The sequence below is a fragment of the Hesperophylax consimilis genome, chromosome 5 (assembly GCF_061612785.1).
Source record: "Hesperophylax consimilis isolate HC1 chromosome 5, BYU_Hcon_1.0, whole genome shotgun sequence".
NCBI lineage: Eukaryota > Metazoa > Arthropoda > Insecta > Trichoptera > Limnephilidae > Hesperophylax > Hesperophylax consimilis.
In genome coordinates, this window is record NC_142840.1 from 4,223,895 (window position 1) to 4,244,865 (window position 20,971).

General features: G+C 35.6%; 1 protein-coding gene across 1 annotated transcript in view; it reads left to right on the forward strand.

Moving 5' to 3' along the window:
* The window catches only part of LOC149423440 (uncharacterized), a 172,166-nt gene that overhangs the window by 121,219 nt on the left and 29,976 nt on the right, over positions 1-20,971 (forward strand). Inside the window, exon 5 of the mRNA XM_089631968.1 lies at positions 1,905-2,118. Within this exon, the coding sequence (XP_089488094.1) occupies positions 1,905-2,118 (214 nt within the window). The remainder of the gene's footprint in view (positions 1-1,904; positions 2,119-20,971) is intronic.

Sequence of the window (20,971 nt, forward strand, 5' to 3'; positions counted from 1 at the left end):
TTCGCCCAGGAACGGAAATTATATTATTTCTATGGTTTCTGACACTTCCGCCTAATGATGTACCCAATAAATCATGGAAAATTATGTTTATGTTGTACTGATAATAAATTTTACCACTTATCATTTATTAATGGAGAATTTTTTTAATTATCAACAACTCCCATTATTTGACTTGTATAAACAATAATCAATCAACTATTGTCAGACGGTATTGACGTAATCAGTTTAGGAAACCAGTTTCCATTTTACGTCGAAATGTAATTTAATAAATGCTTTATTTTCGGTGATGGAAAATACACAATATCTAACTATGTCAACTCTGCTATTTATCAATCATTTGGTAGATGGCACAATAATACCCGAATTTTGAAATATATCAATTTGACAGTATTTTGGAAATATCAATATTAGGTGGAACAAAGATTTGGAAATAGCTTTGTAAATTATCATTTAAAAGAGTCAGTTTACTTAGTTATATCACAATTACCATCAAAAGCTTTCTGTATAAACGTATTTATAAGTCTTATGCTGAAAGTATAAATATTGTTCTGGCAATAATGCAAAAGAACAACCCTGTTCAAAGAAATGCAGAGAGCTGATATTCATAATGAGTATTTCACAAAACGCTTTGCTTCCGACCTAATTTTATCATCTGGTCAAAGTATAATTACTGATGATGTTTATTTTTTGATTCTTTGTAAAACACATTTTAAGCGATTTCTATCTTCCCCATTCTTCCTTTTCTTCAGATGTCACGTGTTCCAACAAGGCTGTGCCAACTCCCCGAGTTATTATGTATTTTGCTGATTCAGAAGCGGCAAAAAGTAATCTCTGATCTGGAAGAGTAATTTTCAGACAGGTTTATTCGCACAACGAAACTGAATTTCAAACAAATTATACATCTACGGGTGAAAAAATATTTGCAAAGATTTTTTTACTGAAGAAAACGCGATTTTCATAAGAAATCACCTCACACTCTCGTTTGAAGTAGGTACTTTAATCAATTGTCTTTCATTCCAGTTATTGGTTCTGCTCATCTCCATTTACAATTGGTACCTTTACATTTTTTCAGGAACCTATATGCTAAAATTTTACTTTCATCAGATTACGTATTCGCAAAAATTAAATATTTACACATTTAAAAATGTAGAATTGTTTCAAATGACATCACGTAACCAACTGTTCGGAGCCAGTGGATCTACGGTATTTCCATATGGAATGATGTGAGGCTCTAGGTAACTAAAAAAAAGGGAATTAAAAAAAGGGAAGAAAAACTAAAAGGGAAGAGAAATTATTGGCTATTTAGTTTAGTATTATTATTTTTTATTATATTATAGCGGCTATTCAAACATTGTACGCATGTATAATATGATACTGCATACATTTTTTATTTGGTTTTACGCCCAGCCGGGCTTTTATATTCTAGCGTGAGGCGGATTAATATATTCAGTTTTATTTCGTTTGTTTTCTGTGTCATTTTTAATTTTTTTCAGAGGTCATTTGAGGTATTTTGGAATTGTATTCACTTAAATTTGAGTAGTTCTTTTCAAATTCTACTCAGATCTGGAACACACCTAAGTAATTTCAAGTAACTTGTCAATTCAAAATGGTTCTCTCACCAGGGAGAAAACGTATTTCTTTTTATTATGAGCAATTTTTTTTAGCCCGAAACACCCATACGGCCGACGGGAATTGAACCCGCCTTCCGATTGCCGGTATTATTTGTATAGCAGTATATATTATTTATATTTATATATATATATATACAATATCTTACAAACCATCTTCTTCTTTTTGAATTCTTTAAGCGGAGCCTTATCATTTTGCCAAAAAGGTATTTGCTTGAATGTTTTTTTCGATAAATTTCCATGACAAAGTAACTATTTTCATTGTTTATTTTCCAGGTGACCTGGGCCGCCCGTCGCGATGACCGCCTCCAGCTACTGACGGTGGGAAAGCAGGCCTACTCCGCGGACAAGCGACTGGCTCTGTCCTTCCGCTACCCCAACAACTGGAGGCTCCGCATTCTGGGTGCCGTGGCGAGGGACCAGGGGCTGTACGAGTGCCAGGTGGCAGCGCACCCGCCCATCATCAGGCAGATATACTTGACTGTTATCAGTAAGTCAACAGTATTAACTTCATTTAATTTTATTTACTTTTTCTTATTCTATGTTTCGTTTGAATTATATTCTTTATTGCCTATCGGATGTCTTTTAGATATTAGAGACATTTCGCTTGAAGTCAGTTCAATCACGTCACACGCTTCTGGATTCGACTCATATGAACTTTTTTTTTCAAACTGAACATGTCCCGTCCATTCCAGTCTAGTCAAAAATACTCCAGACTGGTTCTGACTGAGCTGGCCAAATTATTGTCACTACGCTTATTTTATGTAACACCTCACAAGAGCGCACCTATCCGTACATTGTAAAGACAGGTAAACTATATCGCTACTGGTTGGATAAATAATAACTGCCTGACACGTAAACTTTTCACAAAGAGAGTAAAAACTGATCATGTTGACGCATTCGGCGAAACCTATTTACTTATGATTTGATTGAACTTGACTTGACTTGACTGAACATGACTAACGTACTGCAAATAAGCCTAATATTGCAATAAAAAAACAAACATATCAGGGATTAGTATAACTGCCGATCTACTTTTTATAAACATGTCAGTTTTATAACTCTTTTGAACAAAAACGGTTTTTCACGCTGTTAGACCATTTTTATAACAACTAGTTATCGTAATAATGGCGTTTAATCGTCTATTTCAACACTTACTTATTTATTTCAAGGATATTAAAACCGCGTATAGAGAATAGCAGCTGCTACATACGCAGTTTAAGTCACTATTGATGAATCTACAAACTATTTAGAAATCCAATATTTTATACAGCAGTAAAGTTCCTTACCTTCGTATATTCAGAGTGCTATATCAAGAATATAGAAGAAAGGGTGATATTTATTGGCAGCATCTAGGTAAGCCTTTTTGTGCGTGAAGTATTTTAAAAGCCTGCTAGTGCCCGGCAACCGCAAAAGATAGCAACCCCTGCCTTACCCACACGTTTCCTAACCCACGCTTAAAATTAATCAAAAAATAAACCCATTAATCAAAAATCGATTGTAGTTTAAATAGATATTTTGCGCCAAACATGACCTTATTCGCTGTGTAAATAAATAGACGAGATCTGGATTAAATATCCCCTAAATGTTAAAATTAGTTGAATTACAATTTTAAATTAAATTCAGTAATAATGTAAATATTTGCTTAATATTGGTAAAATGTGTTGATAATCAACAAAATGGCGCCTCCAAAATAAACCAGAATCCCTAAATAAAATACAACTGTTTAAAGAAAACTTAACACGGATTTACTAATTATCAAATAATGCCATATTTTGTATTAAACAAATTTTTCACAAAGCTAAGAAATATCATTTGATAGGATTTGTATTAAAGTAAAAGTTGAGACTTGAGTAAACGAATATCAACATAAGAAATTTCACTAATTTGGAACGACCTTTTGAAACCGTGGCATTATATGAAACGGCGTAAAGCTTTTATACAGCGGCGAAACCTTTTGTTTGCCTAAAGCCCTGATGAATATTCTGGTATTTCCGCGCGATTGTATCCATAACTATGGAGAAGAGAAATATATTCCGAGCATTGCATTTCTGAGCTTTTAATCTCGCATTTGAAATACAGAAGCTACAATAGTAATGTAACTTAACGCCCCTGTTCAGAGTTTACAGTTCGCAGAGGGAACGAAATTTGTAACTTGGATTATGCGAATTAAACTGGATATTAAAATTTCATTGATCTTTCTCTTTCCGTTTTGAGAATAAAATTAACTTTTGGTTATGACTCTTCTTTAACTTGACGGAGGCCGCAGAGCTTCGACTCGTATTCATGGCGGTTCTGAGAATAATACAAAATTAACATAAATTAAACACAAGTGTATACTTGCTCAGTCTAAGGCGATAATAAAACTTTTACAAATATAATCAAAAAAATATTTTGCTCTTCAAGATTTTTGGAAATTGTTTGTTTTGATTAGTGAAAGATTTTTGATTGCCTGTAGCCAATTCCTTTCTTGGTATTTTTGGGTATTAAAAATATTTTTTTCATTCACAAACTGTAGTTTTCATCTTGATGTCTGACAGCTAAAATTGGATGATATTGGAGAGCTGTTCTTGGAGGTCTCTCCTTTTTCCCTTTCTTTCCTCTCAGACTCTTTTCCGACCCTTAGATGATAAAATAAATCTGTGTTCAGATTCTGAGAGTAAATCTACCTGTCGCTTTTAATTTTTTAAATGGATTTTCCCTTGCCCATATTTTAATTCCTCCAATCTACGTTTTTCAGTCGTCATTCCCATTATATTTTTTTTAAATAAATAATACTAATCGTAAGCATTTAAAAACATAGCAAAGCCTATGCCTAAAATAAAAAAAACATATTTTTCTGTATTATTTCAACACCTTAAAATTCTTCCAGAGGAGTACAAAGATAAAAACAAAATACGAGTAACTAAAACAAAAAACACAATTTTAATTTTATTTCTCAATTAAAGTATTTGCACTTGTTTGTAATTATTATTTGAGTGTAGACTTATTAGAGTTAATCTGTCTTTACGTGTGTGTATCGTTTTAAGGTTAAAAAATAAATTAAAATAATAACTACGCTTGTCCTTGGATTTTGAATTCTAAATAAGGTCGGCTGACAACTCCTTCATCAAAAACATAATCGTCTCACAAATTAGTAATTTAAAGGGTATAACGTCACCTTCAACATCAGTCGCATTATTTTGGACAGAGGTATCTTGATCAGAAAAACTACTGATATAATAATATATTTCATAATACTACAATACATGTTGTAAAACCCTTTAAAGTTGAATTATACTGATTAATTAATACTGATATCAAAGGGCTCCTTCTAGGTTACTTTTCTTGAAAACTCTCACAATGTTCTTACAAAAATATATTGTTATTTTATCAAGAAAATAACTTTCCATAAGTTTCATGTCAATAATATTAACTTATTCACGCGATGAAAATATAAAAAATCAAAATAATAAAATTAAGTTTTAAAATAATCAAAAAATATCTTACGGCTTCACTTTGCCTTTAAAGTTGGAGAAAATATGCTAAAAATTAGTTTTTTTCAGTCTCATTATAAAGTATTCTGGATCAGTTTAATCATGTGCATTTATGAGATCTTCTTTAATAAAGTATGTAGCTTTACTGTATATAACTATAATCTATTATTTTTGTAGTAATACGACACAAAAAAGTTCCCGCCCGCAGTTCCTGTTTCAAAAAAAGTATCTCAGTTTAAGGAAACAAGCTCCCGACTGTTCGATATTTGTTCTTGTAAATGTAAAGACAATTAATGTACTTGTTCGAAAGCAAGGAAAGTTTTTTATAATTTTTTTTTTTTATATTAACTCCACACAGGAGGCCCTGAAGAAAATAATTTCCCTCAGGGCCTATGTCATCTTTGGGGATGCTGTGTGGAGGGTCTTTTTGTGGAGAGGAAGGAGTGAACATGGGTCTTGAAGAGTCCCATGTTGTAGGAGGGAGGAAACACAGAGGCCGGCAGTTCGTTCCACAGCCGAGCTGTTGAACTTAAGAACGAATCGTAGAAGCGACCCGTTCTCATGTGACAAATGTCAACCGTGTACAAATGTTGGGCGCGCGTTTGGCGTGTATCTCGACTACGCACCGGTGCGGAAGGGATCAATGACGCTAGTTCCTCAGAGCATCTTCCATTGTAATACCGATAGAATAAGGACAGCATACCTACCCGACGCCTGTGCTCTAAAGATTGCAGTCCGTTTGTTAAGATTGGGGAATCTATCAAACGGACCGCCCGTTTTTGCACAGAGTCAAGGGTTTTTTTCAGGTATTTAGGGGCTCCGGACCAGAGATGACTGCCAAATTCGACAGTAGGGCGCACTTGTGATTTGTACAGGGTCAGCAGTTGTGTACTATTAAAGTATCTGCGGGCCCTGTACAGTACGCCCAGCTTCTGAGAGGCCAGCTTTACTCTGGCTTCGATGGAGCCCCCATACCTGAGCTGGTCACTTATAGTTACACCAAGCATATCAATAGAAGGCCTGTTCGGAAGATTACTTCCGTTGAAGGATACTAGATTATCATTTAGATCCCTTTTAAACGTAATCAGACAGGATTGGGTCTTTGAAACATTAAATTTGACGAGATTATTTTTACCCCAGGAGGAAATACTCTCGAGATAACCGTCCATTCTCTGCTTCAAAGCCCTCCGTTGGAGTTTGTGTTCCCTTTGGGGGCTTGTAAAACAAAAAGCTGTCATGAACTGTACTGTCATCCGCGTAGCAATGAATCGGTGTACATGTCAAAAGGTCATTGATGTGCAACAAAAACAAAGTCGGAGACAAAACCGATCCCTGTGGGACGCCAGCATTTATAGAGTGTGAGGATGAGGTGAAACCGTCAGCAACTGCCTGAATCGAGCTATCCCTTAAAAAGTCAGCAATCCACGTACACAGGGATGCGGGAAGTCCGTAAAAAGGCAATTTGTTGACAAGTCCTCGGTGCCAGACGCGGTCAAAGGCCTTGGATATGTCTAGTGCGACCGTTTGGGTCTCACCGTGACGTTCCAGGCACCGCCCCCAAACATGCGACACATACGCGAGAAGATCACCGCACGAGCGGTTCCGCCGGAATCCGTATTGACGGTCGTTGATAATTTTGTTCTTCTCGAGGTATGTGAGCAGTTTGTCGTTGATCATACGTTCCATCACTTTGGACAGAACTGATGTGATCGCTATGGGCGGTAGTTGGCCGAGTTGGAGCGGTCACTTTTCTTGGGAATAGGGTGAATGACCGCTTTTTTCCAACCAGAGGGCACAGTGCCACACTTCAGGGACATTTTGAAGAGCTTTGTCAAAACTGGAACTATTTCCGCAGCACACCTATGCAATACCAGGGCAGGTATTCCATCAGGTCCACTAGCTTTGTTAACATCGAGCCCCCGTATAACGTGGAGTACATCCCGATGCTGGATCCTCAGCTTTTTCATATAGAAGCCGCAGTGAGGAACCGACGGCGGAACAGCACCTCTGTCATCGAGGGTCGAGTTTTCCGCAAACATTTTCCCTAATAAGTTAGCCTTTTCGGTGGCGGTGTTTGCTAGTGAGCCATCAGGTCTGGTAAGAGGTGGCAAACTGGGTTTGCGAAAATTCCGACCTATTGAGCCCGCAAGGGACCGGAATGCTCTGCTGCCATGCGGGCAGGCAGCCAGCTTTTTGCTGATCTGCAGGTCGTGTTCGAATTTTGACCTATTAATGATTCTCTTGCATTCTTTTGCCGATTTGTTGTATGCTGATCTGCTTTCGGGCGTTTGAGATGTGTTGTAGGCTCGGTAAGCCGCGTTTTTTCGTCGAACTGCTTCGGAGCATTGTCGACTGAACCACGGCTTTGAGCCCACACCAGTTTCTTTAGTAGTCGATTGTATGAAGCCATCCATCACCGATTTGATGACTTTACCAATCTCCTGGGCACATCTTGAAGGGTCCGAAGTCCGAAAACAAACAGCTGACCACGAAAAAGCGTTGAAATGGGCCCGCATACCGAACCAATCTGCTGACCTATAGTGCCACACTTTTCTCCTCAGCCTCTCATTGGTTGGTCTGAAGCTAACGGGGATTGATGTCGTCACTAGGCAGTGGTCAGATGATCCCAGAGGCGCTGTGACGTTAATTTTATAACAATGTGGCACAGTAGTTAAGAATAGGTCTAACAGATTGGAACGGTGAGTCTGGACATCAGGAACCCTTGTAGGCTCCTGAACCAGTTGCTCTAATCCGTAGCAAATGGCAAAAGATTCCGCCTGTCGGCCAGCCGTTGGGCCTGAGAACTTCAACCATGGTTTGTTATGAACATTGAAGTCCCCCAGAACAATAAACTCGGCCGAAGGGTAGCGGGGCAAGAGATCATCAATAGTATCTCTCAAATGTTTGAAGAGCTCGGAAGTGTCTGATTCGCTATGGTTCGGTGAGCGGTATAGACATGCGTAGAATCTTGCCGTACTGGCAAGATTGACGCGCACCCACATTACGTCGAATCTGGAGTTTTCCAGACTCAATAGTCGTACAAAGTTGACGTCAGCTCGACTGTAGAGGCAGACTCCTCTTTTGAGACGGAACTTGCTTGCGAGGGTAAAGCCCGGGCAGTCCAGATAGGAAGAGTCTGGCGGCTCGGCTATCTGAGTTTCGGATAGGAAAATTTCCGGATAGGAAAGTTTCGGATAGGAAAGATAGTAAGTTTCCCTTAAAGAAAAACAGTTTTTGGAAGACCAAAGACGTGAAAGAAAAATGTTCATGGGCAGTGTTGATACACCGACTACGAAACAAATGGAAAAATCTATGAAGAGAAAGAGAAAAGATCTCACTAAAATAAAAGACCAGATGTGTGAAAAAAAAAGAATTTGTAGAAACTGTATCATTATTTTCCACTTCAACATCAAAATCATCTTCTCCGATCGCAAAATCAAGGAGGTTACTTAAGACTAATACCACTGCTTTTCCGACAACCAGCAAATCTCCATCTTTTACAGTTCTCTCCAAGATCTGTGACAGGTTCAGGATATCGGATCGAGCTGGTGCAGCAATCGCTTCTGCCGTCTTAAATTATAGCAACATAATAACGCAGGATAATACAAATAAAGTAATAGATAAAAATATACTGCGTCACGCACGTCTGCGTACCAGATCTATACTCATGAAATCAAAGACTTGGGATAAAGTTAGTGGATTATTTTTTGATAGTCGAAAGGACAAGACTTTGGTTAATATAAAAAAGGACAGAAATATTATAAAAGTACGGTACTTGAAGAACACGTATCGTCAATCGTGGAACCAGGATCTCATTTCTTGACCCATATTACCCCTAGGTCAGGCACTGCCGTTAATAAAACCAAAACAATTATAGAATACTTTGCTTTTCAAAACTTCTTCACTTGACCATTTAAAAGCAATTGGTTGTGATGGTACAAATGTTAACACGGGAACAACTGGTGGTGTGATTCAAACGATGGAGAGACACTTAAACCGTCCAGTACAGTGGCTGATCTGTCTTTTTCATTGTAACGAGCTGCTTCTTAAGCATTTGATTATTAAGTTGGATGGCACAACTACTGGACTTCGTGCTTTTTCTGGCCCCGTAGGTTTGGCTCTTCATAATTGTCATAATTTGCCGGTTCAATCTTTTTTAAATGTTGTTGTGGAGTACTCGACCGATGTCCTGCATGCTGATTTAAGCACCGATCAAAAATACTTGCTCGATATTTTCAAAACCCCAGCGGACGTTGTCATCCTGATATTGCCAGAAGAAACCCAGGACTGATGTCACATGCACGATGGCTTACTACAGCGAGTCGTATCCTACGACTGTATATTGGATGCGCAACGCCATCAGAAAATCTTGTCATATTAACCACATTTACCATGAGGGTATATGTTCCCATGTGGTTTCATATAAAACTACATAGGTCGTGCAAAGATGGTGCGAGTCATATTTATAATATGATAAACTATTTGCGCTATCTTTCGGATGAATTAAAAGCCATCATTTATCCCGTAATACAGCGAAATGCTTACTACGCTCATCCGGAAAATTTACTCTTATCAATGATAACCGATGAATCGCCTATCATCAAATAACTTGAGATAAGACGTTTGTTGAAAGCCAGAGAGTTTTCCCGGACAGAGCTCCGAACATTTAAAGTACCAACATTGAATTTTAATACACAATGCTATATTGATATGATATCTTGGCAAGATACGCCGATCACATATCCTCCCATTTTAGAAGGTGTAACAAAACAAAGACCTGGAGGATCTTAACCTAACTTCAGAAATCAGTTCCGTTTTCATAAAATTTGAGAAATTCCCCTGTCACACACAATGGGTAGAACGCTGTGTAAAGGTTGTAACTGAAGTATCTTCGAAAGTATGTGGCAAGAAGAACAAGGAAGGCCTTATTACTACCACCATAATTTCCAGAAAAAATTGAAACTAAGCGTGATTTCATACCGGAATAATTAATTACGTTTATTTCTATACGATATCTGTAATATTTATGAGTTTAATTTTTAATGTTGAAACAGCATTTAATACTAAATAAATTATTATGAAAATTGTAATTATAACTCTTTCATTACCTTATCACTTGGGAATAATTCACAAAAAATGTATTTTAATCAATTTTCGATCGCAAAATGGAACCTAAACATGATAAAATTCAATGACTTTTATTTATTTTTTATTAACAATAAAGATCTAGGACAACTTTTTATCGGTAGCGCTTATTGAAATAAGTCAATTTTTTTTCGCCATACAGTGGCGGCCCAGGCTTATGTTCATTGAAATAGATTTATTACTAAAATTACTATCTTATTAAATCGAATCACATAGTCAGATGAATTTAGTTGGAGCAAGAAATAAATAATACCCATTGAATGAATCAAGATTTTAAGTTTATTTATCCCTGGGAAGAGTTTAATTTGAATGTGAAAACTAATGGAGAAATTATAAATTCCATGTTTTTAAGAAACTACTGAAATAAAACATAATTCTCTATGGTGAGAATATTAAAGAGATTTTTTTTAAATTCGAAACCCTTGAATTAAAAGAAGCAAAGCTAAGTTATTGTACCCATATTTTAACATCAAACACTTTCGTTTTTTTGCATAACGTACATAAATTTAGTTCTTTAAATATAATATATTTACATAAAAATGTGTTATTATTTTGAAATTAATAATAATTATTAAAAATATTTCATAAATTTCATCATTTACCAATTTGGAGCTCGTAGAGGGTTAACAAAGTTTAAATGAACTTAAACAAATAATTTATTGTTTTGGTGTTTAATTCGTAGAACTCCATTTAATTTTTTTAAATAAATCAAATTTAATAATGTTATAGTAATTATTAAGTTTTGCAAGTATTTTAATAGATCTGAAATACTTGCAGAACTTAATAATTACTATAACACTATTAAATTTGATTTATTTTAAATTTATTTAAAAAAAATTAAATAAATAAAGCTCCTGGAAGCCGAAACCATTATTTGAATTCCCGGATAAACTTGTATGTATTGTAGCAATACAATTATTGTGGACTTCTATCTTCTATCAGTGCGAGGATCGTCGGGCCCAATCGACATCTCAAATTTTATCCACCGGATAAAAAATTATTATTGGATTTTGTATGCATTCACGCAATTGGGTTTATTAATACAAGAAGCGTCAATTCAAAGAGATATGCTTACTAAACAAACTCCGGTTTCACCAATTCCAATACAAAAAAATATTTTGTAACTTTTCACTCTTTATAGCGGAAACTATAGTGACATTATTTCACGATGACGTCATGTGTTAAAAAAATAATTTTTGTTTTCTTTTCCCCTAGATTCAAGAATTTTTCTTATATTCAAGAATTTTCCCTAGATTCAACTGCCAAAATAAGTTTTATATTTTCAATCATTCAACCTTCAAATATAAATTACATAGCAAAAGTACGTCACGTGGGTTTGTTAAAAAAAACTCCTTAGCTAATGATGGAAATAACGAAGTGAACTGATAGCACTTACGTTAAACACAAATATTTCTGACTTTTTTAAAAAAGCTGTTCATATTAATATCATTATGCTCAAAGGTCAGTGTTTTTGCCGATTCAGATACGTATTTTATATTTTCCTTTGTACACTTTGAATCTATTTTATTTTCCCCTTTATATACATTGAAGCTATTTTATATTCCCCCTTGTATACATTGAATCTATATCATATTCCCCTTTATACATTTTGAATCTATTTTTAAGAATTATACTTGCAGGGTGAAAGCCAAATGCATTAAAACTTAACGAGACGAGAAAACAATGGAAGTTGACGTATCTTTATTTCGGTTCCATGATAACTCAACACAGTAACAATTCAACACACTTTTAAAAAGTGATATAAAGTCATTAGACAAGTTTTTTTTTAATCTAACCAAACCTAACCCAACCTACTTAACCCAGTTATTAAAGTTTTTGTTTCATCACTTTCCATGATTTTATATAACTTTTTAAAGATGTGATGAATTATCGTTGTGATGATTTATTTGGTCACCCTTTATTTCATTCACTGTATGTGATTTTCATTCTGAGAAAACGAATATATAAAATTCCAACAAACTACAAATTCAAACCTAAACACGTGTACGTCAATTATTGGTCCGATTTCCAGAAAAAAACGATAGTTCATTTTGTAATAAAATAAAAGGCAAATTAAATTACATCTTTTTAAAATAAAGCTCGCTGAAGCATGTAATGATCTGCACTTTTCAAACTTTTCCTTCTCTTCTTTCTAGGATAAATTTTCTTTAAATCCCATAGGTAACTTTTCTATAAGGCTTTGATTATGTATATATCCGGGGTAGGAATAACCTCTCTGCCGTCTGTACAAGCCTTTGCTCCTCTCTTTATTACACATCCCTTCAAGTGTGCGCATCCTAGTTTGTCTACGTGTTTTACGACCTTGAACGTAATCATTTCACGTGACGGTTCAGTATAAAAAGGTTTCACCAAACGTTGTGTTGGTTTTTTTTTTCTCGGTATAGAAACCTAGTTTTCTATGTATATCCCTCGGTTCTTTTGAGATAGAGTGAGTTGAATCCGTTACCGCTGTGTTTTAAAGCCATTTCATAAACCTTATTTTCTGATTCGCCTGCTCTCCAACTAGCTACGTGATTCTACCTGTCGTAGGGTAATGTGAGTAAAATAAGGTGTTAGATTTTATATATGTGATATACATACGATAAATTTATGGTGTTAGTTGTCGGCGCCATCCATGTTTATATTTTGGGAGGGGAAGGAGAGGAACGGAAATGAATTCGTTCAAACTAAGTTGGCTCCTCCGTTTTACCAAACAAATCTGATGGATGATAATTCGAACAAGGCAATCGATATCTGCGTGTCTGGATATCCGAACCGGCTGGATCTGACGAGCTTTCTCTTGGCCTTCTCCTTGTTCCAAATTGGCAACCTTCACGCCAGAATAAAGAAAACCAGGTCTCCTCACTAATTTCAGAAATGCCCTAACCTCATTGCAGCTCCAGGAAAATCTACTTTACTGAATGTAGAAGGGAAAAACCATGACATCCCTTGTTACGAATCTAGTCGCAAAAATGTGACACGTAAGGTCTCAAGTTACATGCCACCTCCAGAAAACGCTGTAAATTCCTCGTCGTCGGGAACTTACATCCCTTTCTAGGTCAATAACACAGAAAACACACGACGATCTTGTGGACATTAAGTCAGCTTCTATCGATAAGTTGTGTGTTTATCCATTCAGTCAATTATCATGTGAGATATGTGTAAGGTTTACTCGAAATGCCAAATTTAGGATGAGGACTGTCTGTATTTTCATATTTGGTTCCAGTAATTATTTTATGAATTTACTAGCACCCTCGTGTATTAGGTATGGATAACTTCTATTGAATACCTATCCCCTCAGGTAGGTATAAACGCAAAATTGGTTAGATTTTTGGAATTTAATTTTATGAGGCTGCCTACCTCTCGAAAGGGACCTGTTGAGAAAAGTTTTTCGGTTGGTAGTTTTATTTCGGAGATTACCATCTCCCCCTTTTGACTCTAGATTTGTTCTTGTGTATCCCAATTTGTAAATTAGAAAGTCAAATAATAGATGAAAAGTATTCATTTTTGTTCTCTTTGGTTGCATCCGATCGCTTTCTATCCGAGCGGTCATACGCTAGCAAAACTTCCTTTTCGACTGACTGTACCTGCGTCTTGTCCCGGCTGGTGGTGATCGCTGTTTCAATGGTACGCCAGTGTTTTGGTAGTTACTCTGTAGATAGGTGTTTTTTATACGGCGAATTTATATTGGTTGGCCTAATTTGTAATAAGTATTTAATGTTTCCGTCGGCTATTCAATACCTATCGCAGGGACAACGCCACGATTTGATTCGTAAAGTTTTTAAAAGAATATCAGATCGGCAGTAGGTAAATTCTCAACATGACCCCCGGGATCGAGGCATTCCCCTAAAACAAACGTTATCGGCCCACATATGAAAAGGTCATTGGCCCGTCTCCTCCTTACAGCTGATAGACAATCTCGTCTAGCACATTCCTTTTAATGAAAACATTAATTTGGGCGGCAGGAGTTGTAAACTTGGTACCTGTTCTTCGGTTGCATCCGTCCTTTAATGGGTCCTCTGGAATTTAATAAATAATAAAAAAAAACTCACCCTGTTAGTCATCTCCCAATCTCAGCATGAAGCTTACCTGGTAACACACTACATACCTAAATCAGTTTAGTTTTACGGTCTCCTCCCTACACCTATAAAAGAGTAATTAAATAATTCTGTAAACAAAATTGTACCTCCCTAAAACTCTGTCAGGATTCGAACCCGCAATCTTATGATTTATCTCAGAGTTACATAAACTCTTATTTAATAATTTGTTTGATTATTTGGTTTACGGTCTCTGTGGAAAGTACGTCATCTGGATAACTATTTTATTCCTCCCTAGCTCGGTTAACCGACACGGTGAACACTTCCTGCTGCTAAATACGTTCACTTTATTTTAAAACGCAATCATTATTATTATTATTATTATTTCTATGTTTTTAAGGCAAGCAATTTAGTTCGAACTGTTTACGACATCACGTTTAAACTAACACAATTTTATAACATAATCGCGATCGCACAACACTTAGCCCCCCTGAGGTGGTTTTTCACAAAAAACGGCGCTCTACAACTTATACAATTATTATTTTTGTTATTATTATTAATTGTATCCTCACTGAGTCTAATCATTTTCACTTCACCGGTTCAATAATATTTCACTTTAATTTAGTATTTAACAATTTCTTAACACCATCTGAATTCACTAACCAAGCGTAATTTCACACCAATGATTCTAATTCATTTCTCGGAGCTCTCTTCATCTTCAAATTCAAACCCCGACTGCTTTCATGCGACCTCCTCTCCCTTCCCGTGGGAACGTGTTTAGTTAAAGGCCTGCCTGTAATGTATCTTATGTTGTTAGTCTAAACAATTTTTTTTTGGAGTACGTTCGTCTCGTTTATTTATGTGAGTGTTCAAATCATCACAAGCATTGAAATACAATTTTAATTATTGATAACTAAATATTTTTAGTTCTTTCAAGAATATTCAAAGAAAAATATAAAATTACCAATACCAACTTTAGGTTTGTTAACTATATGAAAATCAAGTTTTGCCCTTTGGCGCCCTCTTCTATTGGAGATTGACTCCCGTCAGGACATCAGAACATCTGAAGTTATTTTAAACATCAGACAGGACGTCAGGACATCCGAAGTTATTTTGACTGAAACTGACAACAGCAACTGAAATAATTATTGCGTGAACTTGTCTTGAATTGATGTTGCAAAAATAACCCAATTATTTTTTTATATTTATTTAATTCAATTTTATTTTAATATCAAAAAATCACAATATTTTTGAAAATAAAAAAAAATGTACAGAGGCTTAAATTATGGCTGCCAGGACAGAATGCCTTTTTGAGATAGCCCCCTAAATTGTGGGGGCACAGACGAAATGTGTTAACAAATAAATCACTATATAATAGCTTGAATTTTTTTATCTTATTCTGCCAGATTTTCATAGCACACACACAAAAATAGAGATCTTTACAATTAATCTTTCTGGTTGTAAATGTTCAAGGTTACGGCTAAGAATTTATTCATCAATGATTTCGGTTTTAATATCCCATTGAAAACCCGTTCATTTTTAAAAAGATCCAATGTTTTATTAATCTAAGATCATTAGTACAAGTAACAAAAAACCATAACAATCAATAAGCATTATGTTTTAAATCTCAATCAAATCCTGACTTGCCACTTATATATAGCATACTAAACTTTAATCCTTACTCCCCACATATATATATATAGCACACTAAACTTTCATCCTTACTTCCCACTTATATATAGCACACTAAATTTTCATCCTTACTTCCCACTTATATATAGCACACTAAACGTTTATCCTTACTTCCCACTTATATATAGCACACTAAACTTTCATCCTCACTTTCCACTTATATATAGCACACTAAACTTTCATTTTTACTTCCCACTTATATATAGCACACTAAACTTTCATCTTTAGTTCCCACTTATATTTTAATAAATTTCATCATTATTTTCCACTTATATGTAGTACACTGAACTTCCATCCTTACTTCCCACTTATATAAAATACACTGAACTTCCATCCTTACTTCCCACTTATATATGGCACACTGAATTTCCATCTTTACGTCTCACTTATATATAGTACACTGAACTTACAATTCTTAACCCCCTTTTCCCTGCTTAAGTGTTTTACTGAAAAAATGTGCCTGGCTTTGGCTGAAAACTAAACTTGTTGGTCGAGACACTATTCATTATACCCACCTACTTGAGGAGTCGTGGCAGTGCTTTGTGTCCTGAATCAAGTGTCCAGAAATGTCAGGGAGCTTAAATAAAGCCGCATGTACAAAAGCAGGTGGTTTGATAACTTTCATCCCCTAGTTAAAATAGTTTTCTCACAACCCTTGTCCCGTAAAGCTTCCCCGACTAACCTCAAGTGCACACCGCGCGGATAACCTGCCCGACCTGGCCAAATAAATCTTGCGATTGTTTAATTCGACCACATGATGGCTTTTGTAAGCTCAGCTTATTTTCTTGATTTATTCGGTGGGCAAAAGGTTCTGAAGATATACAACAGAAATACATAATTTGTAAGCAGTAACAATAATTATAAACAATTAGTTCCAGCGAAAAATACAGGCCACTTCAAGACCCGCATTAATAAAGCCCTTCCTACAGCCCCTACCTAGACCCGCCTCACAACGCTGCCAAATCGGGTGGCGCCATAGCTCCCCTGCCTTTACGGTGTATAGACAGGGGTGCTCTTGTGAGGTATCATATAAAAAAATATATTTTTCTGACCTGATGAAGGCATGGTGGTGATGAAACAGTTTTGCGTGTTCGCATAAAATTGTATTTATAAAGCTTCAGTATTGCTTGTATCATTCTCAAAGAACGCGCTGAGTAAAACACGACAGTAAGACTTTGTAAACTTTCACGCAGTTTTCTCTGAAGTACAAGGTTATTACGAAATATAACTTTCAGCGTTTTATGCGGCGTGTACCAAACTAAAATGGTTGTTTGTAAAGATAATTAAATCGCCGAATAGCGTTCAGCCATTTTATGCTGATTACTTACTCTGAAATTTATTGGTAAAGAAATACTATCAAAGATTTAGGCTTTATTCTCAGGCATTTCCAATCAAAGCTCATTCATCGAAGGATACCCTGTAGAGTTGTGTTTCGTGTGAATTTCATCTCCCGTTAGGTAAACCACCCGACTTGGTTTATTGTACAAAGAAAATAGCTTTATATTATATAATATACATATAGTTTTACGACTTGGCTTCATTCCAGTTTCAACACTGTTTCTTGTTGTTGGATAAATTTTGTATATCGAAGAAAAAATATTTTATTTATTATTCATTAACGCCCTATCGGCTTTTTACGAGGAAAATTGATAATATATGTATGCAAGTACAGTATACATGGATATTAGCTTAACTATATAACACAAATGATTCGAATATTAATACTATGACTAACATCAAATCCAAATAATATCACCTGCTGTTAATAAAGCAAAGCTGCGTATATAAAGTAAGTACGTATAGCGTACATTCGTACATGCATACAATTATTCATGTTTGTTGCAAACTAGTCAAACTGAAAACAGGAAAATAATTTATGCGTTATGTATATTCTAATATTATAAAAGTAAACAATTAAAAAAGAAGACAAAATAAAAGTTGAATCGATAGAAAAAAAGTAATTAATAAGTAATGGCAAAGTACCAATGCTGTAATTAAAACCGAATTTAAATAATATGACCTGAAATGGTAAATAAATCAAAATATAATAAATAAATCAAGTATGTTCGTTCATGCATACATATGTGTGTTAAACAAATAAAACTAAAAAAGAAGTATGTGATGTACTCGTCGGAAGGTATAAAAGATTTTTTAAAAAGACAAAAAATAATAAAAGTAACGAGCAAATAGGTCTGAAATTAGTTGCCTTTTGAAAGCCACAAAATTAATATATCAATAAGTTCACAGCTTTATTTTGTAACGTGATGAATTCTTGTAATCTGTGAATAAATAGAGTAGTTGGTAATGAGGTAATTGTTACATTTGTCTTTGCTCCGAGTTTGTCTGGCGAGTACATCGACTAGTATTATAATATCTTTGGGCAGGTACATTAATATAAATTAATGCCAATAATTGTGAAGTCCAATTTAGTACAGTTTAAAGTAGCATAACTTTAAGGGAAGTGAAATTGTGTATGTAATAATGCGTATTGTCTTCGGTGATTAGCTCAGAATAATTAATATATATTTTAATTAATTGCCCGTTTATACTCTACCTTCAGCTTTGCACTTTCTCCAGTATACCATTTCGTTAATTTGTCTCACCTGGGTTGGAAGTATTAATGAATTAAAATATGAAATATTTTCTAGCAAATTAGCATATGGGCTCTAAATATTTTTAGTCAGTACTATTTAACAAAAATCTTTTTATGCCAAAATCTTAACTAGTTGTAATATGGTTTGAGGTTGCTTCTTCCCCTTAGTTCATATGGTCATTGTTAATTAAACCCGCAATGTTGTTCGCTCTACATACATATTTTTCACTGAATTTCTTGCGTTGACCTTAGAAAGGCTGAAATCCTCGATGGCAGTCTCCGCGGCTTTGCAGCTCAGGCCCTCCAAGCCAGGTCTCCGGAAAAATCCTACGTACGCCGTTGTTTTCTCACTTTGGCCATTGGCCACGTCTTTCTTCGTATCACTCATAGTTTTACGTCGTATGGCGGAGGTGCACGTATCTTGCATATCACTTTATCAATTCATGTAACTTCTTTATCAACCGCACAGTATCACAAGGCTGGCCAGGGAACGGGTGCTTGGTGTTCCACAACTACTGCCATCTCGATCTTCACTCTTTTCAGTTCCGGTCTTGACTGTCCGTATTCTATACCTAAGACACGTGGCCTCATATCAAACTTCTCCCTTATTTCCTTCTTGTCTTTACTGTGTCAACATTTTCTTAATGTTTAGATGCACTCGCTTTTGTCATATCTTCTTATGCATTCTAATTTTCTTGTGACGTATTTGATTATTGCATGTTGAGTTTACCTGCATTACAGTTGAAAGATTTATTTATTTTATACTTACTCGGATTCTAACTAGCGCGCCGTTCCTATACTCTTCTTTCATAAATTAAGAAACGATGTCATTCACACACTAAAAAAGCAACATAATATCGTACATTCACTTGTAATCTATTTGTCATTTAAAACCGTGCACCTCGATTGAATCTTTTTGCACCGTTACAAAATATTCACAGTTATAAATGCATTGAAAATATGCACTCGCAAGTATGCACTAGAAAAAAATGAATAATTCATCCGATTTTGTTCATTCAAAATATTATTCTAAAAGCAATGTAAAATAATGTTTTCTGTTTTCAAAGAATTCATAATGAATCATCTCAGAAGTCGTCCTAGTAGAAACATGTTAATGAATGAAGAATAAGTTAAGGACAATGGATCCCACCAAGCTTAAAGTTGCAGGCGTGATGAGGGTAATGGCTGGGATTGAGAAATGTCTAATTATGTCGAAGCTCGCGAGGCCATCGTAGCCCGGCGTAGCAAGCCGTAGCAAATAATAGCCAGGCGCACATAGATCCAAATAGCACCTTTAGCTTCCAAAAAGGTTTTTTAAGAAGTACTTATAACTATTACTACCTACATAACATACAATAATATACCATATAGAAGTTTTATTTTAAATATTTGTTGATTGATTGATTCTCATCCTTTCAATATTTTATACTAAAATTTTACTGTGTATTAAAAAAAAAACCCGCCAATTGCCTGCTAACAACTTATCTTAATAAAAAGCCACATTTTAAAGCTGGAATAAAGCTTTTCCAGACCTATAATATCACCGATGCGTTGGACTGATCATGTATCACGAACCTCGAGTACGTGAGTCTCCATATAGCGCTGGAGCGTGAGGAACGAAGGAACCTGGTTTGCCAGGGCAACCCAAGAAGAAGAATGATTCTCTTAATCACTGTATATTTTGCTGTATACGTCAGAACTGAGGGTAAATTACAATGCATCGCAATCTTTATTGCCAACTATTCCGCCTACCGAGATACTGTAGTGCTTCGGAACTATTCCTGGAAAGACGAGTGCACTCTTTCAGAGCCCTTCTCTAATAAAATAATACAATCATCACTACCATGGTTGCCTGGATGGAGTCCTCCTGATAATTCTCTGGAGACGGTCAAATATCTTCCATAAACGGCTGCTTGCATACATTTTTCACTTTTTTGTGTTCTGTTTTTTTGCTGGCCTGTCTATGTATTTTTACTTTCTCTAATTTATTTTTCCTATTATTTTTCTGAAATATTTTAATTAAATTTCAAAATATGGAATGTATTGCAATGCACTACCCCTGCATACATTCTAGAATAATCCATTATTATTATTACAATTACTGTTGCGATTGGTACGTCTGTGTGGCGTAGCAAGCCCTAGCCCGCTGGGACCCGAGTCGTGGGCACTATAGGCAGGGGAGTCTTGTGGTTGTTATTTCAGAACATAATTCAGACGGGCAAATCGAGACAATCTCTTTTGGCGCGCTCTGTTGCCCAGAGATATAAAGTCTATTCCAAAAAAAATCCCATAGTAATCACGTATTTTAAATAACAAAGACAACTCTCCTGGCGGTAGGATTGTTATTTTTTAGGCTTTTATTAATTTTTTTCCTCCGAATACCGAAAATATGCGGGAATG